The 21,736-nt window shown below is 40.6% G+C and overlaps 1 protein-coding gene across 3 annotated transcripts in view; it reads left to right on the plus strand.

Annotated features, from left to right (window-relative positions):
- The window catches only part of Mpc1 (mitochondrial pyruvate carrier 1), a 506,120-nt gene that overhangs the window by 466,746 nt on the left and 17,638 nt on the right, over positions 1–21,736 (plus strand). The window contains exons 1-2 of one of the 3 annotated variants that reach the window (XM_063233079.1): positions 20,075–20,275; positions 21,671–21,674. The exons of 1 other annotated variant lie outside the window; for it this stretch is intronic. In XM_063233079.1, the coding sequence (XP_063089149.1) occupies positions 20,205–20,275; positions 21,671–21,674 (75 nt within the window). In that variant the 5' untranslated portion in view covers positions 20,075–20,204. Of the gene's footprint in view, positions 1–20,074; positions 20,276–21,670; positions 21,675–21,736 lie in introns of those variants that run through there. One more of the 3 variants, XM_013148875.2, reaches the window with a different exon arrangement.

Raw genomic sequence — 21,736 nt, forward strand, 5'->3', positions numbered from 1 at the left:
CATCGGTAAAAGAGACATTACAGGGATTAGAGGTAGATACAGGATGCATTGAACAGCAAGTGTGGTCCATTCAAATGGGAAATCCTAAAAGGTGGTCTATTTGCAAGTGAATGGATAGCATTTACAAGTGAAAACACAATGGGCAAAACCATCTGTAGATGAAAACAAGTTGCCCAGGTTTACTATATTTTGGGAGAAAAGAAAAAAATAAGTAAACTAGGCTTATGTCCTGAAGTGATAGTTCTTTTTCAAAGTATAATTTTTAAAATCTCAATTTCTGTTGTGTGTGGTGGCAAATGCCTGTAACCCCAGCACTTGGGAGGCTGAGGCAGGAATATTGCTATAAGTTTGAGGCCAGCCTGGCTATACAGTGAGTTCTAGACCAGCAGGAGCCAAAGTGAGACCTTGCCTCAAAAATACAAAAACGAATCTCAATTTCCTTGTCTTCTTTCTATCTAGTTTTTATTTCTTCTGCTCTACCTTAGGAATACATATCCTAGATTACCCATCTTTTTGTGCCCCCAGACCCCACAAATATTCTTAGCTCCAGTTCATAATGCATTTCATTTCTCTGGATGTTACCAGGTTTTGGGGTGCTGACGTTTTCTTCTAGAGGTAATTTCTAGGTTCTTTCTGCCCTGAGCAAATAATCAGTCAAGGCAAGTGCAAATGGAATCAAGGTTTAAATTTATTAAAGTTTAAAAACATTTACTAAAGTTAGGAAAGAAAAAGGCTTTGCACAGTGAGTTTGGCCCATGTAAAAGTAGGAAAACAAGTTACTCTCTAGGACAAAAGTGGGCTGCAGTACAAAAACTCAGTAGTAGGAACTCAGTAGTGACTGTCTTTTTCATACCTCCCGTTCCTGAAGTTGGAGTCACATCTTGGCCATCCTATTGGACACCTGCGTGAGAGAAGTCCGTGTTCAGGGCTTTGGGAACTGCTGTGCACGTGGGCCCTAGGATTTAGCAATTAACAGACTGTGGCTACTTCCCCAGCCAGCCTGCCACATCCGAATCTCCCCCCTCACTCTAATGCATAGTTTCCCCCAACCCCTTGCCCTCTTAAAACATAGCTTATCTCTTTTTTCCCTCATTTTTCTTCTCCATGTCCACAAACTTCTGCAGCCTTAGTTTTCATTTTATTTTTTTTTTCCAGAATTTAGAGGCCCAAAGCTCCTACAGTATGAGTGCTTGCACATAAAAACACCAAACACAAGAGGAATTTGTGTTATCAGAACATCAGGGTCGTGTTCAACAATGAAGAAAAATGAAACATGGGCAGAAAAGGTAGGGCATAAACAAATTTATTTGAAAGATATAAAAGCAAGAAGTAAAAGATATAAAAGCAAGCAAGTAAAGTGCCAACCACACAGGAGATGGTTCTGACTAGAATACCCAAGAAGGCTCTTTGTGTAGGAGTTTTTAAGGGGTTTAGAAAGGAGCTCTGGCTATTGCGTGAACAATATATTGTCTACTTTATAGGAGACTACATGTTTTTCAGGGTTTAATCTATCATATTTACTCTGTGCCTATGTAGGGACACACTCCTGTGAGCACATGGCCTGCCTGACCATGAACTGAGGAGATTCCAGACAGCCAAAGGACACCATACAGTTGTTTTTAAAAGATCTCTGGAGAGTCATAACACAGCATACTCTATTTTGGACTTTCTGATTTCATTTGGGGGCTGCTGTCCTTTACTGTCTAATAGAATCATAACTCTTATCTCATTGTAATAGTTGTTCCTTGTAAGAACAAACGGGAAGTGCTAGGATTATTTCCAAAAGATGAAAAATATTTCCAAAAGATGAGAAGTATAAAATAAAAAGCGGCCTTTATTCTGGGAACACGGAGAGAGATGACCGGCACCCCCACCGCTGGTGTCTGGTGATCTCTCTGGCGGACACATGGCATGGGGGTATGTAAATAGCCTTGGTTTGGAGTGGAACCTAAGGCGGGCATTAGGGATGCACAGGTAGCCCATTGGTCCTAGGTTTGGCGCCATATGTAAATTTCCAGGGGCGGGAAGATGGCGTCACAGGTAACTTCCTAGGGGCGGGGGAGATAGGGGCTTCCTGCTTCCGGGTGAGGCTTTCCTGGCTACAGTGTCCTGTCTGGGCCAAAGCCCTTTCAGGAAGAGATGTTGAGAGTATTCTCTTTGAGATGTAGTGGCCTTGTTAGGTACACCCTCAGTTCAACATACCCTGTTCATGGGTCACATGGAACTAAACTTTCCTCTCCTGGGAGACACACAAGGATAGACCCATCCAGTGTCTTCAGCAATGTTTCTCATAACTGAAATGGGAAACCCAGTCCTGAGACACCATGGAGAAGACTGGTCTAGGGATGGTATCCAAGAGAAGCAATCTCTTTAATCACACACATTTTTGAGTCCTTAAAACTTTTGATAAAAAGAGATGCTCTAAACTGCTCTTTTGAGCTCTCTTTCCTCACACTCATCCCCACACCCGGCATAAGCTTGGTATGTCCACTATTATGGCTGCCCATTTATGGGTAGCTGGGAACATTTCCTAAGCTATGCTAATTCAACTGTTCATTCAGGTGACCTCTGATATTATCCTTAGGGGCTGGGGATATGGCTCAGGGTACAGTGCCTGCCTGGCAAGTAGGTTGTGAGTTTGATTCCCAGTACCAAAAAACAAAAAACACAACTGATTTCTACATTAAAGGTAATGGAAAGTGAAGCTTTAGTAATTATATTCTCATTACTCAAAAATGAACAGAGCAATTGTATTAGGGTTTTACTTAAGAAAACAGATATAACATGACATATACAAATGTATAAGAAATGACAAGATTGGCTTAGGATGGTCAGCCAGAGTCAGACGAGGAAGCGTACAGAGGATGTCTACATGCTGAAGGCTGAAGGATTCGATCCAAGGTCTGGAGTTCACCCCAGTGTCTCATGCAAGTCCACATCAGCAGGCTGCTGGGTCTGTGACAGAAGGCCAAAAGCTCTATGACGGAAGGCTGAAGTCTATGCTGGAAATTTGAAGAGACTACACTGGACGCCAGGAGAGACATCCAAACCAAAGGTGAAGACTGGAGCTTCTCCAAAGAATGGAATGCATTCGTATTTTCCTCCTTCCCTTCTATATCTCCAGGTAATGAGCCACCCTAGGGTGTAGAGTTGCTAGACCCATTTAGTTAAGCTTCTAAATGTCTCAAATTGACACAATCAATCAACCACTACAGTAATGATATTATTCTCGTGACCTAGGGAAATCTATAGACTCAAACCAAGAAAAAGCCCTCTGGTTTTCTCTCCCTCCCCTTCTCATTTAATAAAGCCTTAATCCCCTTCTTGTTCCATATCCCCAACTCAGAATTTCATCTTTTGGAAAACTTAAATATGGGGCTGGGATTTAGCTCAGTGGCATAAGCGCCTACCTTGCAAGTGTGTGGCCATGAGTTTGATTCCTGGTACCGATTTAAAAAAAAAAAAAAAAAACAGAAACCTCAAATACTTTTAAGTTTTTCTGATATTAGTTGTCAGGGAAAGGCAGGGAGTTGGAGGGTGGAGAAGATTAATCAGTGGTGGGGAATTCAGGAAATTTTTTTTACAACCAAGGACAGTTCCTAGTGTGTCCCCCACATGGGCATGAGGAAGGGAAGTGCATGGTCTCTGAGTTTTTCCAGCCAATAGGAAAAGCCACAGGCCTTTAGGAAGTGCATCAGGTTAGCCCTTCTCAGGTGTCTGTCATGACCTTCCTACGTTCTAGGGCTCCTCTGGAGCCTTACCTGTAGGTATTTTTTCCTGGAGTTTCTCATGATTGCTTCTCCAATTTTAGCTTGCTTCCTCTTCCATTTGATTTGTTCTGGTATTCTTATGGTGGTTTTGGCCTCAAGTTTATTTCCCTATCTGAAATGGCATGCGATTTGTAGTTTCTTAGACCTCTCTGGAGGTCTGGAGGTTTTATTTTTATTTTTATTTGTCTTTTTGAGACAAGGATTCACTATGCAGTTCAGTCTAGGCTTGAACACACTTTGTGGCTCATGCTGACCTTGAACTCACAGCAATCCTCAATCCTCCTGTCTCAGCCTCCGGAGTATAGGATTACAGGTGTGCACCACCATGCCTGGCCTTCTCTGGACTTTTTAACCTCCATGATCTCCTTGTATGTGTTACAGGTGCCTAGATATAAAGACCTTTGGAATAAATATTTGAGTAAAGCCCAGCTGTTGTGTACAACTTTTCCTGCTTTTCATATCTATTGATGAATGTTGGAGCAGCTATTGCTAGGAAAAAGGACACTTGTTCTGGACAGAGCAACAGACTTCTGCACAAATAGCAGGGCTTCCTGGGCTAGTCAATGGCAGAAAATAGAGCAGAGCTGTGCCACTGAGCATTTCCTACTCAGGTTAACAGAGCAGAGTTGTTTTCCCTGGACAGTTCCAATCAGGGGTAACAAACAGAGCTGCCAATTGCAGGTGGCGATAACCCTGGGGTAACAGAGCAGGGCTGCTCCCTGGGTAGTTCTGGCTCTGGGAAATGGACCAGGCTGCCCACAAGTGACCATGGCTTGAAGCAGGCTGTGCAAGCAATGAAACTTTGAATGAGGTAGGAATGTCACATGACCTGACTTCAGGGATCTAAATAAGATCTCATCTTTTCTTTCCTTTTTCTCTTTATGTCTTTCCAGAAGTATACATGGAAGCCCTTAAAGGTCTGTAGTACAATTTAAATAGTTTCAGATAACTCAATGTCTCTCCACAAAAGATCACCTTTAGGTTACACTTACGATGCTCCATCTCCTTCCCATCCTTCTATGGTTGCTTTTAGATCTTCTGACTGCTGCCCAAGCCACTCCCCTCAATGGAGACTGGGCACTAGTGGTGTTTCTATTGTCTTTTACTCTCTACCATTTATTCATTGGCAAGATACTGAGTTGCTGTGCTTTCTTGCCCCTGATACCATTTCTTTGTAACTTCTCTGTCCACAAGGTAAGAGCCTTAAACTTGTAATGAGTATGCCGAGCAAGAACTCCTGCGGGCAATACATTATTGAAGGACAACGTCCAACTGTTCAGTTTAATGACTCCTGGGTAAAGCCAATTACAAGGAGACCAAGAAGGAGGAAGCTGCTCATCAGAAAGGATTTATCCTGCCCTGGGCAAGCACAATGGAGTTATCAGAAGCAAGACAGACAGAGATAAAGTGACTAAAATATTACCCATGTGCATTTGGGTTTTGGGGAAGGGGCTGCATCTGGAAGCCAGGGCCTCACACATGCCAGGTAGTATAGTCATATTTAAAATGGCATTTTGGACTTTGAATTTAATATCATTATTTCTTAGCTTACTCATTTCCTAAATTCTTTCAGTTATGACTCAATAAAACTAATGTGTGCTACATCACTGAAGCAAAATAGAGGCACGGGGGAGGCCAACGAATGCAGGGCTGCAACATAAAGACATGTATCTCTGTATTTATAAAGCACTTGCACAGTCTAATATGCACTGCCAGGAAAATTGTGTTTGTTGTCATAACAACTCTGCCAGACAGACAACAGGACACCCTGTCTGCCTCTCCTGATGAGATGAAGACAACATGATGAGTAATCTGTGGAATAAAGTATTCTAGCTCATACTCAGAATGATTTTGATTGTTAGAAGAAAAAAAGTCACTTTAATCTGACAGGAAGCTCTTCTTTTATCAGGTGAAGCTGTTGGCAACTTAGAGTCAAGAGCAGAAAGAAGGGTGGTAAGTGTACTTGAAGCTAATCAGTAGCCTGATGGAGGCTGTGGGCCTGCTGGGAAAGCTACGTGTTGATAGTGAACAAATCGAAACTAATCCATCAATGTAAAAATGCTGTGAGAATATGTGAAAAAAAGTCAATAATGATGTAGAAAATGCATATGATTAAGAACATTTTAATGGCATAAAGTTGTTTCAATTCCTAACACAGGTGATGTTCAATTCCTGAGATGATAGATATGCCAGCTGTTATGGTTTATGTTTGGATGGGCCCCCAAGCTTCATGTAGTCATGGAAGCTATTGAGTCTAGCATCTGTCATTGGTTGCTAGCACTGGGAGTGGTGGTGTGACTGCTGCACCCACCCAGAGGTGGGTAGCTGGCATACAATATAAGGGAGGGAAGGAGGCAGGCTTTTCCCTTTTGCCCTTTCTCTCTTGTTGCTTGCAGACACCATGAATGGTTGTCCCTTAACCACACCATCCTGCCTTGGAGTCAGCTGAATATGGACTAAAACCTCTAAAAACTACAAGCTGGCCACCATGAATGTCCTTTAGCCACACCACCCTGCCTTGGAGCCAGCTAAGTATGGACTGAAACATCCAAAAACTGTAAGCTAAATAAAACTTTATTTCCTTCATTTTGGGCATCGGGTATTTTGTCTCAGGAATGAGACAAAAGTAACCAAGACATCAGCCATCCTGATCTGATTCTTAAGCACTATATACATATACTGAAAAGTCTGGGGCTTGGTATGCAGTTCAGAGGTTAGAGCATGTGCTTAGTATATGCCAGGTCCTGGATTCTATTCCCACATGTAAAAAAAGTCACACTATACCCCACAAATATGTACAATTAAAACTGTCAAAAAAAATTTAAATGTTTCATGCCAGGCATAGTGGCACATGCTTGTAATCATTTGGAAGGCTAACGGAAGAAGATCTCCGTAAATTCAAATCCAGCCTGGACTACATAGCAAGACTCTGTCTCAGTCAATCAAATTTCAATTGTATAGTTAAATTAACTATATATAGTCCTTTTATTATTATTATTATTTAAAGAAAAACAAAACAAAATAGAAAATGGGCAAAGATAGTACATACTTTCAAAGAAAAGAAATAAACACTAATAAATCACTAGTTGATGTACACATATTGTCCCCACACAAATAGTTGTTCAAATTACAAAAGTGGAACATATAAATGGGAATTCAACCAAGGAGACTGCAAACAATTCTGTTCAACTATCCAAAAAAACTAAGTAATGTGGCTATCAATCCTATACACTTAGACATGTTCGCATTTATCCATATCTTCATTTATGCTGAGACCTAAGAAAATTTATTAGATTAAAATCCTTCTGAGCAAAGATTAATGATATTGCTGGATTTCAGATCATAACACTCTGGAATCAGCACTGGGTACTGCAGTGCCCCCTTCATTCCTTCAAAGTATTTCTTCATTTCACCATGTGTCATAAGATCAGTTCTCATAAACTATTTATAAGTTTTACGCAAGCATGAGCCTTAACATGTATTTCTATACTTTAAATATTAGAGGGAAAAACAGAAAAAAGCAGGGCAGACCTAAACATATTCCTATAGACACATAAAACTAAAAAGATATATAAAACTGCTGTATAAGGAGTTCTACCCATGGTCACTGTGCTGTTTCTTGTTATCATCTACAGAATTCATTATATCATCAAATAAAGTATAATTGAACATATCAATACATAACAGAATTAATAGAAATACAACTTTGTAGATAGTATAGAGCTACAAAAACAGGTAGTAAATCAGAATGGATATTGTGGTGAATCATTGTCATTTTCAGTACAGTTGTCTATACTCCTCAATTTGATACCAGCAACCTAACAGTTTTGAATAAAATCTGTCAATAATAAGCAGCAATCAGGGGCTGGGGATTTAGCTCAGTGGCATAAGCGCCTGCCTTGCAAGCAGGCAGTCATGAATTCGATCCCTGGTACCGATAAAAAGGAAAAAGACCAATAATAATAATAATAATAATAATAATAATAAGCAGCAATCAAACAAGTCAGATTTAACTAAGATCAATCATGATACCACAGAATAAGTCATACAGGGATCCTGAATGAGTTAATAGGAAATTAAAGATGACCTCTGCGCTATGTCTTGATATCTTTGGGACAGCTGTCTGTGCCCTCAGATTCAGTGCTTGTATACAAACTAGGACAGAACAAGTTCCTTCCAAGCAGAGTGATGCAAGTAATAAGGCTTTTAATTCCTGATACACTATTAGCTATATCATCTGCTGTATTCTTTTAAGACTATTCCTCCCATTTACTCCCCCAGAATGAACTGTGTATTTTGGGGTCTCCTCAACACTCTTGGTTTCATATTAGGAGGCAATTTGCTATTTACCTAAATGTTTCTGAACTTTCTCACTCCTGAACTGGATTTCTAGTTATATTTCTTCATTTATTAAAGCCTGTCTGTTCAACCTATCCATAAATACTGGTCCAGTTACCCCTATTACTCTCTGGTTCCCTATCACACTGAGTTCCATTTTCTCATATTTGATTTTGGTCCATATATCTTTCTTCAGGTTAACTACATTTTCTATAAAGAGCATCTCAGTGGACTCTACCTCTTGATCCACTCTGCCTGTGATTCTCTTTTTTCCCTTAAGTTAGTGTATCTAGGTCATCTATATTAGAAATTATATCCAACCTTCTTTGCCTAATTTCTGTTGTGCTCTTTTTCTGTCATTAGTTGTCTGTCTGTCTTCTTCATTTTGCTTTCTGTTACATTCATTGAGGGCTCTCTGCCACTGTTTCTGGAATCCTGGTACTTTTCTCTCTCTTTAGAATGTCCTGCAGTATTCTCTGTAGAGTTGTATTGATGGTTGCAAATTCCCCCAGTTCCTCTTTATCTTGGAAGCACCTTGGTTCTCCATTAATTTCTAGGGACAATTGTGCAGGGTATATCAATCTTGGCTGGAGGTTATTGTCTTTCAAGGCTTGGATTATTTCGCTCCATGCCTTTCTAGATTTGATGGTTTGTGCCAAGAAATCTGCTGTAATTCTGATGGGTGTTCCCTTATAAGTGATCTGTTTCTTGTTTCTAACAGCTTTTAATATTCTGTTCTCATATTGGATTTCTGGAATCTTATTATATGCCTGGGAGTAGTTCTGTTTTGGTTGTAGGTGGCTGGAGTTCTGTATGCCTCATACATCTGAGCATCTTTTCCTTTTCCTATGTTTGGGAAGTTTTCCTTAATTATTTCTGTGAATAGCCTTTGCAGTTCCTTTGTTTGTAACCCTGCTTCTTCATTCACATTCTTTATTCTTAAGTTATAGATCCTCTTGTTGTCTTCTAGGCTTTGTATTGTTTCTGCTTGTTTCCTTGTTATTTTTAAGAAAGTTTTTCCTTTCCTGTTCCCACATTACAAACCTGTCCTCTAGTTCAGATAATCTATCCTTAGTTTCTTTTTTTTTTTTTTTTTTTTTTTTTGTCTTTTTCATTTTTATCGGTACCGGGGATCGAACTCACGACTGCCTGCTTGCAAGGCAGGTGCTTATGCCGCTGAGCTAAACCCCCAGCCCCCTATCCTTAGTTTCTTTTGAGCTGTTATGCCAGCTTTCAATGGAGTTTTTAGTTTCCTGATAATCTCTTTGAACCTGCTTCATGTACTCTATGTTTTTTCTATTTTCTCCATGAAATGATTCTCTCCTTTTTTGTGTGTTCCTCCATTCTTCCATCTGTGTCTTCTTGAGAGGTTCTTAGCATTCATTTTATTAATCTATGTATATCTTGCTTTACTTGGTTAAATATTTCACTTTTGAACTCATCTATGAGGTCCCAGAGATATCGCTTTATGTCTATTGGTGCCATGCCTAATACTGCATGTTTTCTGTCCTCATTCGCCTTTGCATTTACCTTTCCTGGATCAGTATTCTCAGTATTGGTGACTGAGAGCCCTTTCTTTTTGCTTCCTCTTCTCATATTTTTTGTTCCTTCCATACAGGCGTATATATGAGGCCCAGTTTCTTTCTTTGTTGGTTTCAGTTTGTCTGAAGCATGCTGACTAGGTGGTCCCACCCACTGTATATATATTGTTCTTGAAAAAAATGGAAACAGGGGCTGGGGATTTAGCTCAACAGCATAAGCGCCTGCCTTGCAAGCAGGCAGTCATGAGTTTGATCCCTGGTACTGATAAAAATGAAAAAAAAAAGACAAAAAAATGGAAACAGTAACATTAATTCTAGTCAGTGGTTGAACATATAGATAACAATTTTTGCCTGAGATAATTATAAAAGCAATAGAAATTTTTCAGAAGAAATCATTTTTCATCATTTCTGAAATGAATAAGAGTTTTCCAGATGATTGAAGTTTATCATCCTGGAGCACAAGGGTAAAAACTGGAGTCTAACACTTTCTGTCATGAATTGTGTAAGGCTCTGATCTCTGAAAGGAAAGCTCCTTTTGGAGAGGCTGTGCTTTCATAGGTTTATTGATGCTTCAAGATTCTGGGCAGGTGACCTATCTCTTCCTGTAGTACAGATCTGTCATCATGTGCACACAGTGCTTGCCAACGACCCACATCATGCTAAGCCATAGTGGGGGTCCTTTTAGCTTCAACTTTAGAAACTCATCCTATTATCAGGTTGTGGGGTGCTCCTTCTAGGTTCTTGCTTCCCTGAACAAAGAATTGGTCAAGACAAGTGAAAAAGTATAAGGTTTTATATTTACTAAAATAGGACACTGGTGCATGTTCATCCTAGTATTTCACCAGAGGTTCTCACAGACCTCCATTCATTTCAACAAATGAGTACATTCAATAAATGATTTGTAATTTGTAAAATAAATAAAGACAGACAGGAAAAGAAATATGCTCTGCAGAGTGAGTGCAGGCCACTGAGGAAGCTCATAGTACAATAATGGCAAACCCTTTAGAGATAGAGTGCCAAACTACAAACCAAAACCCACATATTTATCACAAAGTGCCAACATTGCAATTAAACATAAATACTGAGGTTTTAGTTTAGAAGAAGTAACTCTGCATTAACATCTTTTGTCTTCAAAGAACAATACAATAACACACAACCCATAGGTTCACCACCACTATTATAGTGGCTACCAACTTAATGGTGGGGTCATATTGTATTCTCAGGCAGATGTCAGATCTAGGCTGTTCTCTTAAAAATTTGTTTGAGTTTTTGTGAGAAGAATTAAAGGTAGCACTTTCTAATTGGTCCCAGATGTAGGGCTGAGTTTTCTGCATGTGACCTGGATCTCTGTGATTCACAGGTTACACATTTCCCTAGCCAGCTGGCCATGACCTAATCTCCCACTTCAGTCCAAGCTTGATGATCCTCAACAGCAAAATGTGAGGCAAACCTGTTCTGTGATTGTTCTTTTGGAACTTTGATGGGTATGAGGTTTGAATCCATTCTGCACAATGGAATTCAAAGCAGCCAGTGATGTTTGCATTTGTACCAGTGTGAAAAATGTAGTGAACCATGTATACTTGGTCTTGCTGAACTCTTAGGAATCATTGGCCAGATTTGTCTATTATTGTGTTCTCTTAGACATTAGATCATGTTGTCTGTTTCTTATTTCAAGTAGTGGAGATCTACATGGGAGATATCAGTCTCTTTGTAGGGCATTCAGTAGTAGGAAAAGCCAGGCCTTCCAAGTGGTAGAAAGCTGGGCTCAGATCTTGGGATACTGGCACCCTAGATATACAGTATTCCTTCTATCTCTTGCATTAACACTCCAGCAAATACGCTATGCATGGGAACTAATGGAAGGCTCCAAGGTCCAGCGTGAGGCCACATGTGAGACACAAAGTCTCTAAATGCTGGCTCAGTGGTAGCAGTGGTAAATTAGAGTCAAATGGCTTTGTAGAATTTCTCCAAGTGCTCTCCAGGACAGTGACTTCAGAATATTCAATATTTCTTGCTAACCACACAGCTTTTGAGATGCACAGGGCCCACTCGACATTCCTCAGTTTGCAGCAGGCATCCAGCCCTGTGTGAAGGATTCTTCTCACATTCAAATTTTATCTTATTTTATAGATAATAAAACAAAACAAAACAAAACCAAAACAGAATAAAGCCAATCAAAACAAAGCAGTGAAATTAGTACAGAACTTCAAAGTAGGACAACAGGAAATCAACAATGGCTATCATAGTATTTCTTGTTATCTTCACAATAATTGTCCATTTCATCAGACACAGCAAAATCAAACCAAACAAAACAGAATAAAACCAATCAAAACAGAACATTGAATAAAGCAAAACAATAAATCAGAACAAAACAAAATGGTGTGAACAATATTGAATTTCAAAAACAAGATAGAAGGAAATCTCTCATATTTGTCACAGTGCACACTGTTATCCTCCCAAAAGATGTTCAGAGGTTCTGGTAAAGATGGCAGATAGATAACAGCAGCCTACAGAGGCTCCCTGAGATAGTCAACTTACGTTCCAAAAATTATACAGTGTGGGGAGTCCTGAACAGAGAGAGATGGATCCTCCCAACCCAGGAAAGAAATAAACTGAGAGAAACCAATTAAACATACAGTCCTGGTGCTACTATTGGAACACCTAAAGGCCCAGTGCTCCCACTGCAGCACTTGAACTCGTACAGCCGAGACTTACCAAGATATCCAAAAGCCCGCTGCTTCATCTCACTGGAGACACACTCACACTGAGTCGGGGGTCAGCAAGCTGAATGGAGAACTGAGCTGGTGGGGAACCTGCATCGCCCTGCAGTGAGCGATGGAAATAAAACCAATTCACAGAAAAAGGGGCTCCAACAGATGACATTCTGGGGCCAGGCAGACTGGAGAGAACAAGGAGGAGCAGTAACTTCAGTCAGCTGCTCCCTTCTCAAGTGGGATTGGTGGGATGTGCTTGGTCTGGGTCACAACCTGGGCTGAGATCCAATAGATTAGCCCAAACTAAGTCCCTACACCTGGCAGTGCACCCTAATGCAGTGAATCCCTCAGCAGACTGCCTGACCTGGAAGGGAGGGCTCAGCATATGCTGCCCCTGTTTGTACCTCTATAGTACACTGCAGTGGGCAGGAGTACATATTCAGTGTGCCTCAGACAAACTGTAAGCAACAAAGAAAGAAATTGGAGCCTCCTATATATGCCTGTATGGAAGGAACAAAAAATATGAGAAGAGGAAGCAACAAGAAAGGGTCCCCAGCTCCCAACCCTGAGAACATTGATCCAGGAAAGGTAAATGCAAAGGAGATTGAGGACAGAAAATCTACAATATCAGGCATGGCACCAATGGACATAAAGAGATATCTTTGGAATTTCATAGACAAGTTCAAAAGTGAAATATTTAACCAAGTAAAGCAAGATATAAATAGATTAATAAAATAAATGCTAAGAACCTCTCAAGAAGACACAGATAGAACAATGGAGGAACACACACAAAAAAGGAGAGAATCGTTTGATGGAGAATAAAAAGAAAACATACATGATGCAGGTTCAAAGAGATTACCAGGAAATTAAAAACTCCATTGAAAGCTGGCAAAACTGCTTGAAAGAAACAAAGGATAGATTATCTGAACTGGAGGACAGGTTTGCAAAGTGGGATCATGAAAGGAAAAGTTTCTTAAAAATAACAAGGAAATGAGCAGCAACAATACAAAGGCTAGAAGATGACAAGAGGATCTATAACTTAAGAATAAAGAATGTGAATGAAGAAGCAGGGGTACAAACAAAGGAACTGCAAAGGCTATTCACAGAAATAATTAAGGAAAACTCCCCAAACATAGGAAAAGGAAATGATATTCAGATGTATGCGGCATACAGAATTCCAGCCACCTACAACCAAAATAGAACTATACCCAGGCATATAATAATCAAGATTCCAGAAATCCAATATAAGAACAGAATATTAAAAGCTGTCACAGACAAGAAATAGATTACTTACAAGGGAAAGCCCATCAGAATTATGGCAGACTTCTCAGCACAAACCATCAAATCAAGAAGAATGTGGAGCAAAGTATTCTATGCTCTGAAAGAAAATAACCTCCAGCCCAGATTGATGTATCCTGAAAAATTGTCTCTAGAAATAAATGGAGAAACAAGATGCTTCCAAATAAAGAGGAACTGGGGTATTTTCAACCACCAGTACAACTCTACAGAGAATACTACAGGACATTCTAAAGAGAGAGAAAAGTACAAGGATTTCAGGAACAGTGGCAGAGAGGCCTCAATGAATGGAGCAGAAAGCAAAATGAAGAAGACAAACAGACAACTAATGATGGAAAAGAGCACAAGAGAAATAAGGCAGAGAAGGTCCAATATAATTTCTAACATAGATGACCTAGATACACTAAATTAAAGAAAAGAGAGAGAATCGCAGGTAGTGTGGATCAAGAGGTAGGGTCCATTGAGATGCTCTTTATAGGAAATATAATTAACATGAAGAAGGGTATATGGACTGAAAATCAAATATGAGAAAACAGTACTCTACGTGATAGGGAACCAGAGAGTAATAGGGGCAACTGGACCAGTATTTATGGATAGGTTGGAAAGACAGGCTTTATTAGGTAAAGAAATACAACTACAGATCAAGTCCAGGAGTGAGAAGGTTCGGAACCACTTAGGTAAATAACAGGTTGCCCCCCAATATAAAACTGTGTCTGTTGGAGAGACCCAAAAATGCACAGTACACCCTAGGGGAGTGAAAGGGGAGGAATAGTCTTAAAAGAATACAGCAGAAGATATTTCTAATAGTGCATCAGGAATTAAAACCCATATTACTTGCACCACTCTGCTTAGATAGAATTTATTCCATCCCAGTTTGTATACAAGTACTAGATCTGAGGGCACAGACAGCTATCCCAAAAATATCAGGATATAGCCCAGTAATCATCTTTAATATCCTATTACCTTAATCTGGATCCCCATATAACTTATAATTGTTATATCATGACTAGTCTTAGTTAAATATGATTTGTTTGATTGCTGTTTGTTATTGACAGATTTTATTCAGAACTGTTAAGGTTGATGGTATCAAGTCTAAGAGTGTAGACAACTATACTGAAAATGACAATGATTTACTACCATATCCATTCTGGTTTGATTACTACCTGTTTTTGTAGTTCTACACTATCTACAAAGTTGTATTTATATCAGTACTGTTATATACTGATGTATTCAATTATATTGTATCTGATTATATAGTCAATTCTATTGATAACAAGACACAACACATTAACCATGGTAGGACTCCTTGTACAGCAGTTTTATATGGCTTTTTAGTTTTATGTGTCTATAGGAATATGTTTTGTTCTGTCCTGCTTTGTTTTGTTTCTCCCTCTAATATAGAAAGGATATACATACATGTTAAGGCTCATGCTTGCGTAAAACCTATAAGCAGTTTACAAGAACTGATCTTATGACACACGATGAAATGGACAAATACTTTGAAGGAAAAAAAAGGCACTACAGTACCCAGTGCTGATTCTAGAGTGTCATGATGTGAAATCCAGCAATACTATTATTCTTTGTTCAAGTGATATTAGTCTGCTTTGGTTTGTTTAATCTCAACATAAATGTAGATAAGAATAAATGAGTGTATGTTTAAGTGTATAGGATTGATAACCATATTACTAAGTTTTTATTAGATAGTTGAACAGAACTATTTGCAGTCTCGCTGTTTAAAATCCCATTTATATGTTCCATTTTTGTATCTTGAACAATCATTTGTAAGAGGACAATATGTAAACATCAACTAGTGATTTATTACTTTTTTTCTTTGAAAAGTATGTATTATTTCTACCCATTTTTTGTTTTGTTTTGTCTTTCTTTAAATACAATTTTAAAAAAGAGAGATGTTCAGACCACCAGCCCCAGGCCTGCAAAGTCAACCAAACAACATAAACAATCAGTTGCTTTTTGTACCTCAGTTGCTATCAACTCAGCCTGTTCTCCAAACCAGCCAGTTACTTGCTGGGGACAGGGGGAATTCCTGATTCTCAGCCCCCATGGTAGCAGGCTCACAGGAGGCACTTTCTGGCTTCTCTCTTCCTGGGCCCAGCATGGCTTGCTTCACCGTTCAAATTTTTAGAACCATGCTCACAAGGGAAAAAAATATAAGCACAAGGAAAAAAATATAAGATCAAGCAGCTAGGAGATCCAGGAGTACTATTTCATAAGGCAGTCTTTTTCAACCAACCTCACTTGCAGCAGCCCTTTGGTTTAATGAAAGAAGTCATAGCATTTACTTCCTCTTACCTTCTGGGTTGACGTAAGGAGAGCTAATATACACTCAGTGCCTAGTGTTCAATGAGGGGCAGCTATTCCTAATAATATCATTAAAAGCCAAGGCCCCCTTGATTTTCTTATGGGGTGCATTCCTCACCCCAACATAAATAATCTATGGAATAAAGGGACTTTCTTGGGGCCATTATGGGACAGCAATATTGTATGTCAAGATATACTTTTACAGAAGATTAAGGTCAGGTACATCTGAAAGATCACTGATCCTAATACAAAATAGATCAAATTCCATCATAGCCTTGCTATTTTAATTGACAAAGACATTCCTTCTGCTTCGTTAATATTGTTTTGAATAGTTAGAGCTACATTTTGGATCTTAAATGTTCCCTGTTGGTCCGCATGTTAAAAGTTTGGTCTCCGGTTTGACACTTTGAAAGGTGATAGGACCTTTAAGAGGTGGGGCCTAATAGGAAGGAAATTAAGTCACTGGGGGACATTTTCTTAAAGGAGATACTGAGAACCTGACCCTTTTCTTTTCCTCTCTCTTTGGCTTCCTCACCATGAAGTGAGTGGTTTTGCTCTACTTATGATCTCCTGCCATGATGTACTACAGTAATAATAATAATAATGAAGTTTATTTAGTTTATGAATAAGGCAGCTGGCTGAGGGAGGTGGAACACTCAGGAATCTGAGGTGAGAGGAGCACTGTGAATCTAAGTCCAGCCTGGGCTACATGGAGAGTTCAAAGCCCGCCTTAATGACATACAGAGATCCTGTCTCAAAAAAATAAATAAGCAGCTGCCTAGAGAAAGAACCTGAGTTAGAGCTAAATGATGGGCCATATTTATAAGAATTAAGAATAGTCAATGAATTAGGACTTGGAACCAAGAATGAACTTCTTCTGGTAACATGGAATGCAGCCCCTGCCTACTGAAAGGCGTTGTAGTCTTGGCTAAGTTCCTGAGTTTTGAGGAACTTAAAATGAAATACAAAATAACTATTTTTCTTTAAAATCCTAGTTTCCTTTAAACCCTGCATGCTGTATAAGTAAGTTAGCCTGAGTTCCAACTGGTTGTTTTAAATTCACAGAAATGCCTGTGACAATGCTATAGCAAGCAGAAACACTGAATGGACACCCAGTATTTTATGTCAAAGGGCACTGATTGGGATCATTCCCAAAATATCAGGCCCTGAAGGCTCAGGGAGGAAGATTCATGGGGTCTTTAAGGGAAAGTACAAAGACACAGTATTTGGCTGTCTTTCATCAGTTCTTACAACATGTATCATAGTGACCAGCTGTGTATCACAAGGACAGTCTCTAAGAAACAAAAGTAACATGAACTACAACCAGAACTGTTACATGGGCAACTAAGAAACTGAAGTCTACTGACTAGGGGAGTATTTTCTGATACAATAGGTGGCCATTAAGCAACAGAGCAATTCCCATGCACTGCTTATCCATAAAGCAGCTCTGGATTGAGTGGACATGTGACAACCCACTCAAGACATCTGGAAATCCAGGAGCTATTTTCCTCTCCTGACTTCCAATACAGACTTTCCTACTTTTCTCCATTTGTCTGAGAATTCATTCTTCAGCTTCCTGAAACTATGAGCTCAGTTTGTAAAAAATTAACCGTTTTATTGCTTCTCAGGCCTGAAAGCAGCACGGCCAACAAATCATAAACTGGAAACTAAGCCAAAATAAATTGCTTCTGTTTATAAGTTGATTATCTCCAGTACTTATTATAATAATGAAAAGCTAACACAGATAGCATAAATTAATTGTATAGCTGGAGATATAGCTCAGCAGCATGGCGCCTGCCTAGCAAGCACAAGGTCATGAGTTCAGTTTCTGGCACCAAAAGAAAAGTTCATTGTATAAACTTCAGAAGGAACAGAATATATACATTGAAAAAAATCAGTTTTCCTCTCTGCTTTATCCCTTTAGCATCTTTATAGGTAGTCACTGCTAACATTTCTCAGGTATCTTTTTATCCACATCTCACAAATGAGTAGCATGCTTTATACATTATGCATTTTTTCCTTCCAATTAAGTCCTTTAAAAAAAAAAGATGGAGGTCTTATTATTGCACCTGCAGGCTTAGAACTCATAATCGTCCTGTCTCCACCTCTGAATAGGCAGGGTACAGGCATGCAGCATCACACCTAGCTTTGCATATAAAAGTTAAACATGTTGCACATCAGCACATAAAGTACGCCTTTATTCTTACCAACTGCTGTATATTAATCTAGTGAATGGATGCATCATGCTGTTTAACTTTTTCCTTGCAGTTGGAGATGTAAATTGTTTCTAAAATGTCCATATTAAAAATAATTCTATACCTATGAAACTGCACAAACTTGCTTGTCTATCATAACATAGCTATAGCAATGGACTTGCTGGGCCAAAAGGCATGTGAATTATTCCAACATTCTTGAGTCACTGTTCCCCACAAGCATTTTAAATACAGTAATCTAATCAGCAATATCTAAAAATGAAAAACAACCTGGAAAACTGAAGTACAAAAGTCCTGTTTTTTGTTTTCTTAGTACTGGGAACTGACACTGGGCCTTCACACTGAGTTACAACCCTAGTTCTTTTCATTTCTAGACAGGATCTCACTAAATTGCACAAGCAGGACATGAGTTTGTAATCCTATCTAAATCACTCAAGCACTGATATTACAGGCCTGTGTCATCACACCCAGCCCTCCATATTTTCTTGCCTTTTGCACATAATCTGAAAATTGTGCTTTTGTAAGCAGAAAGGAAATTTCCCCTCCAGCCTCTCAAAATTTACTAGAATAAACTGATAAAGTAGGACAAGGAGCATCTTTGGGGGTGTGTGTGTGTGTGGTACTGGGACTGAATTCAGGTCACCTTCCCAGTCTTTTTGAGACAAGGTTTTACAAACTGCTAAATTGTCTACGGTGAGTGGAATGTGTGATCCTTTTGCCTCAGCCTCCCCCAGGATAGGCCTGTGCCACCACACTCAGACCAGCATACAAATGTGTTAATGTGCAAAAGAAATCACAGTAGTGTGATCATCCAATCACTTAAGATTATTCACAAACTAATTTAGTTTAACTGTTTCTACCAGGAAGGAGAATAGGGGAAACATGTTTTTTGAGACTGTAGTGTATCTTGGAAGAAGACTGTCTCAGACACTTGTTCCAGGGATCAATCTCTTGCTTGCCAAGAAGGTGCTTGTGCCACTGAGTTTTACCCGATGCCTTGCCTTTAACACTTGAATTAACCCAAGTTATTGCCATCATCATGTAAGGAAAGTATTTTCTTGTGTAGGTTTATTCATCTCTTCTTTTTCTGAGGTAATGAGTTCAGGGTGAGGACTTTGCAGTCTGGCCTTTTAAGATTTAGAAAAGGGAAATGCCAGAAAGATGTTCCCTGCCCTTGCGGCAAGATGATAAATGTCCTTAAGACCTGGCGGTTTTCTCTAGCTCAAAATAGGGGTACGGTTCTCTAAGCCCTAACATTTTCAAGCTCTTGACGCCAACCCCTGCTAATGGTCTTTCAGTACGCAGGCAGGACTTACATAATGTTTCTTTTCAGCATGTAGGCTGTCACACTTCTTGGGACTAAGGCTTTGTGCTATTATTAAATTTGTTCCTAACTGGTTCCAGGTTCATTTCCTCCTAAACTGATCACTGGCTGCCTGGGTTCCTCCGCGCCTCAGGGGAGGTCAGTCTGGGCTGCGGTCCAGGATTCCTGTTTAGCGGACGCCACGCAAAAACGCGCCCCACCCTCAGGCCTGCCCAGCTCGGAGACGAGGCATGGACGAGTCACGAACTAAAGTGCCCTTGCCAAGAGGGTCAAAGTCAAGGCTCTACGATACAAGCGAGCACTACGTTACCACCCCGCCCGTCTCCGCCTTACGGTGACAAGCACTGCACCTCTGCACCCAGGAATCCCGGTCTGGGGCTAACAACAACCACCAATCGTAGCCAGGTCCCCGCAGTTTTACGACAGAAGCACCGCCCCTCGCACGCCACTGGGGGCGGGAAGGAGGTGTGATGCCCACACCAACCAATCCACGCCGCTATCGCCGGTCCTTCGTCCTTCCATAGGTCAAGAGCCGCGGCGTGGCTCGGACGTAAGGCGTGGCCAACTGTCGTGAGGCGGGCCCCCGGGGCGAGAGCTCTCTGGGCCGCAGCTGGGTCGGTGGAGTGTCATTGGGCTTCAGGAAAAGGCTACAGAGTGAGGCGTAGGAGCAGCCTGGGATCGACCTTGCAATGGCTAGCGCGCTGGTTCGGAAAGCCGCGGACTATGTCCGGAGTAAGGACTTCCGGGACTACCTCATGAGGTGAGGCGTGCAGCTGGCTGAGGCGGAGGCGGAATCCGGGAAGGGTGCTCGCGATGAGGGCCAGAGGGCATGGTGGGACCCGTGACGCGGGGCCAGAGGGCGCGCGGAGCCGGCGACCGTGGGAACGCTCCTCTTATGCGGAGTGACGAGGAAGGTGTCCCCCTCACTTGGGTAACAGGACGCTCTCCTAAGCGGGTGACAGCAGAATGCCACTTCCGTTCGGTGACGGGACGTTTGTTTCGGGCAGGGTGACAATAGGGTCTCCATTCCTTCCCAGTGACATTGGGGCGCACCTCCCCTTCGGTGACTTAGGGGACAGTCCTTTCGGGCAGGATGACATTGAGTACACCTCTTTGCCCGGCGACATTGGAGCTCTCTTCCAGTTCGGTGACACAAGGGACGCCCCTCTTGCCTGATAACACTGTGGACAGAGGAGACGCTCTCCGGGACAGTGACAGTGGGGACGCCCTTCTTTCCAGGTGACCCTGGACGACCTTTTTGGCCAAATGCTTAAAACGGGTGGCCGTGGGCGCAGGCTCCGCCCCCCGCACCTGCAAGCAGGTGTCCGTCCGCGGCGCCGGGCGTGGGAGCCAGAAAGGGCTGCGGAGCTGCGGCGGGCGCCAGTGCGTCCTCCGAATTTAACCCCACGCGCGTTGCAGATGAGTCTAACCTGAATTCGGAGCTTGCTTTTGTAACACGAAAACAAAATGTGCTGTAGCGAGGTATTTTTTTTCCATATTCCCGTTTTAGGGACTTGGGCGCCAGAAAGAATACGGTTTAGATGTGTTTTAAGAATATTGTCTCAACCAAACCAACTAATGTTTCCCTAGAGCAGACTTTTTTTTTTTTTTTAAACAGTTCTGTTTTCCACGGACTCTTCGATTCCTTCTAATACAAAGGACATTTCTTTAAAAGACTTAACAGTTCTGTCCTGTAATTTATTTTCACTTCCAATTTTCAGGTGCCTGATTTTGCTTAAGAACCTACCATAACTTTGAAGCAATTAAAGTTATTTAGGTTTTTTAGTTTTATTTTAGTTTTCTCTTGATATGATCTTGAAAGCTAATTGACTGTAGGTCTGTGTTTCTTTTTTATTCTTTTTCATTTCATTAGTTAATAGTGTATTAATGAGGTAAAGTGATGAAAGGTGCGGAGAAATAAGTCCTGTTATCACCATCCAGAGTGTATTGTGTAAAGGCAATTTGAGTTCAGCAAAAGGATTACTTTTCTAAATCCCAAATTTTAGTTGGCATACTTTTTACTTCTAATTTTACAAAGCAGTAGGATAATAAAAATTGAGTGTTGTCTGGTAAACTTGGAAACAATAGCTTTATCCCATAACTCTCCAGAAAAGAAATTTCAGTACTTAAATAGGACTAATTAAAAGATATTTAGTACTGTGGAGTGCAGAAATTTATCAGATTAATGTGGGGAAAATTTGAACAAAGTAGTAATCAGAAC

Source organism: Cavia porcellus, unplaced genomic scaffold (assembly GCF_034190915.1).
Source record: "Cavia porcellus strain 051 isolate PalLab524CR breed Dunkin Hartley unplaced genomic scaffold, mCavPor4.1 scaffold_22, whole genome shotgun sequence".
In the NCBI taxonomy this organism is placed as follows: Eukaryota; Metazoa; Chordata; class Mammalia; order Rodentia; family Caviidae; genus Cavia; species Cavia porcellus.